This window comes from Choloepus didactylus, chromosome 4 (assembly GCF_015220235.1).
Source record: "Choloepus didactylus isolate mChoDid1 chromosome 4, mChoDid1.pri, whole genome shotgun sequence".
NCBI classification, from domain to species: Eukaryota; Metazoa; Chordata; class Mammalia; order Pilosa; family Megalonychidae; genus Choloepus; species Choloepus didactylus.
The window spans coordinates 150,141,015-150,142,557 of record NC_051310.1 but is presented as its reverse complement, the minus strand read 5'-3'; the positions used below and the strand labels follow the sequence as shown (position 1 = coordinate 150,142,557).

At 37.9% G+C, this 1,543-nt stretch overlaps 1 protein-coding gene across 1 annotated transcript; it reads left to right on the top strand.

Moving 5' to 3' along the window:
* The first annotated feature begins 329 nt into the window (after positions 1-329).
* Positions 330-1,220, top strand: LOC119533426 (olfactory receptor 4K3-like). Its single transcript, XM_037835466.1, has one exon. The coding sequence runs from the start codon at positions 330-332 to the stop codon at positions 1,218-1,220; it is 891 nt and encodes a 296-aa protein (XP_037691394.1).
* Positions 1,221-1,543: the final 323 nt, after the last annotated feature.

The following is a 1,543-nucleotide window of genomic DNA, read 5'->3' as shown; positions in this document are numbered from 1 at the left end:
TTTGTGATTCTGAATAATATTCCATTGTATGAATATACCACAATTTATTCATAGTTTATTCTGACAATGGCATAAATTTCTCCTCATACACATATGCAAGAGTTTATCTTGGGCATATAAATATGCCCAAGTATGCCCAATGAAATTGCTGGGACACAGAACATGTGAATGTTGAACTTTATAGTACCAAACTATTGTCCAAAGTGATTGTATTAGGAAACACTCCCATTAGCATGTATAAGAAATTGTCTTGACTCACATGATTTTCATTCTGAAAAATTAATTTCATGCCTTTCATTTCAGATGAATTTAGAACAAACTGGAAAAAAATGGAAGAAGTCAACCAGTCTGTTGTGTCTGACTTTGTTATTCTTGGACTTTGTGAATCATGGAAGATACAGACCTTTCTTCTATTGATATTTTCTTCACTTTATTTGATCACCATTTTAGGCAACACCTTCATTGTTTTCTTAATCATTACTGATCTCAGCCTCCGTTCTCCTATGTACTTCCTGTTAGCCAATCTCTCTTTCATTGACTTCTGCCTCTCCTCAGTCACTACACCTAAAATGATCACAGATTTTCTCAAGGAAAACAAGTCCATCTCCTTTGGAGGCTGCATGTGCCAGATTTTCTTTGGGCATTTCTTTGGAGGAGGTGAGATGCTGCTGCTTGTGTCAATGGCATATGACCGTTATGTAGCTATATGCAAGCCACTCCATTACTCTAGCATCATGAACAGACGGATGTGCATTGGATTAGTGATGACATCATGGATCACTGGCTTTCTTCATTCAGTAAGTCAACTAGCTTTGATTGTAAAGCTGCCGTTCTGTGGACCCAGAGAATTGGATAGTTTTTTCTGTGATATTCCATTGGTTATCAAGCTAGCCTGCATGGACACCTATATTCCGGAAATGTTGATAAATGCTGACAGTGGGGTACTAGCAACCATCTGCTTCATTCTATTGCTGATCTCCTACTCACATATCCTACTTACTGTCTGCCTTCACTCTAAGGGTAGAGCATCCAAGGCTCTCTCTACATGTACTGCCCACATCACCGTGGTGGTATTATTCTTTGGGCCCTGTATTTTCATTTATCTGTGGCCACTCAGCATCATTTGGGTGGACAAGTTTCTTGCTGTATTTTATGCAGTCATTACACCTCTCCTGAATCCAGCTGTTTACACCCTAAGAAACAGATTAAAAATGCCATGAAGAGACTACGATTTTAGCACATGGATGGCAGTAGGTACTTTAGGGTCTCATATTATCAGAATGTCCACTGTAAGCTCCCTATCTTAACACTTTGTCATGTTTCTCTGGACTGTAAAGCATTTCCCAATTCACTTATGGAAATCTGTGTATCTCCAGATATATGGTTGTGTCAATTCTCTTCTTTTCCACAGTCATGGATTGACCATTAAATATAAACTATTTTCCTGTTTGGGAAATTTAGCCAGTCTTTACAACCATGATTTTGGTTGTGCTCAAAGATAACTTGAAATTGTTCCACCATATAGATTACAAAACTAATTTTT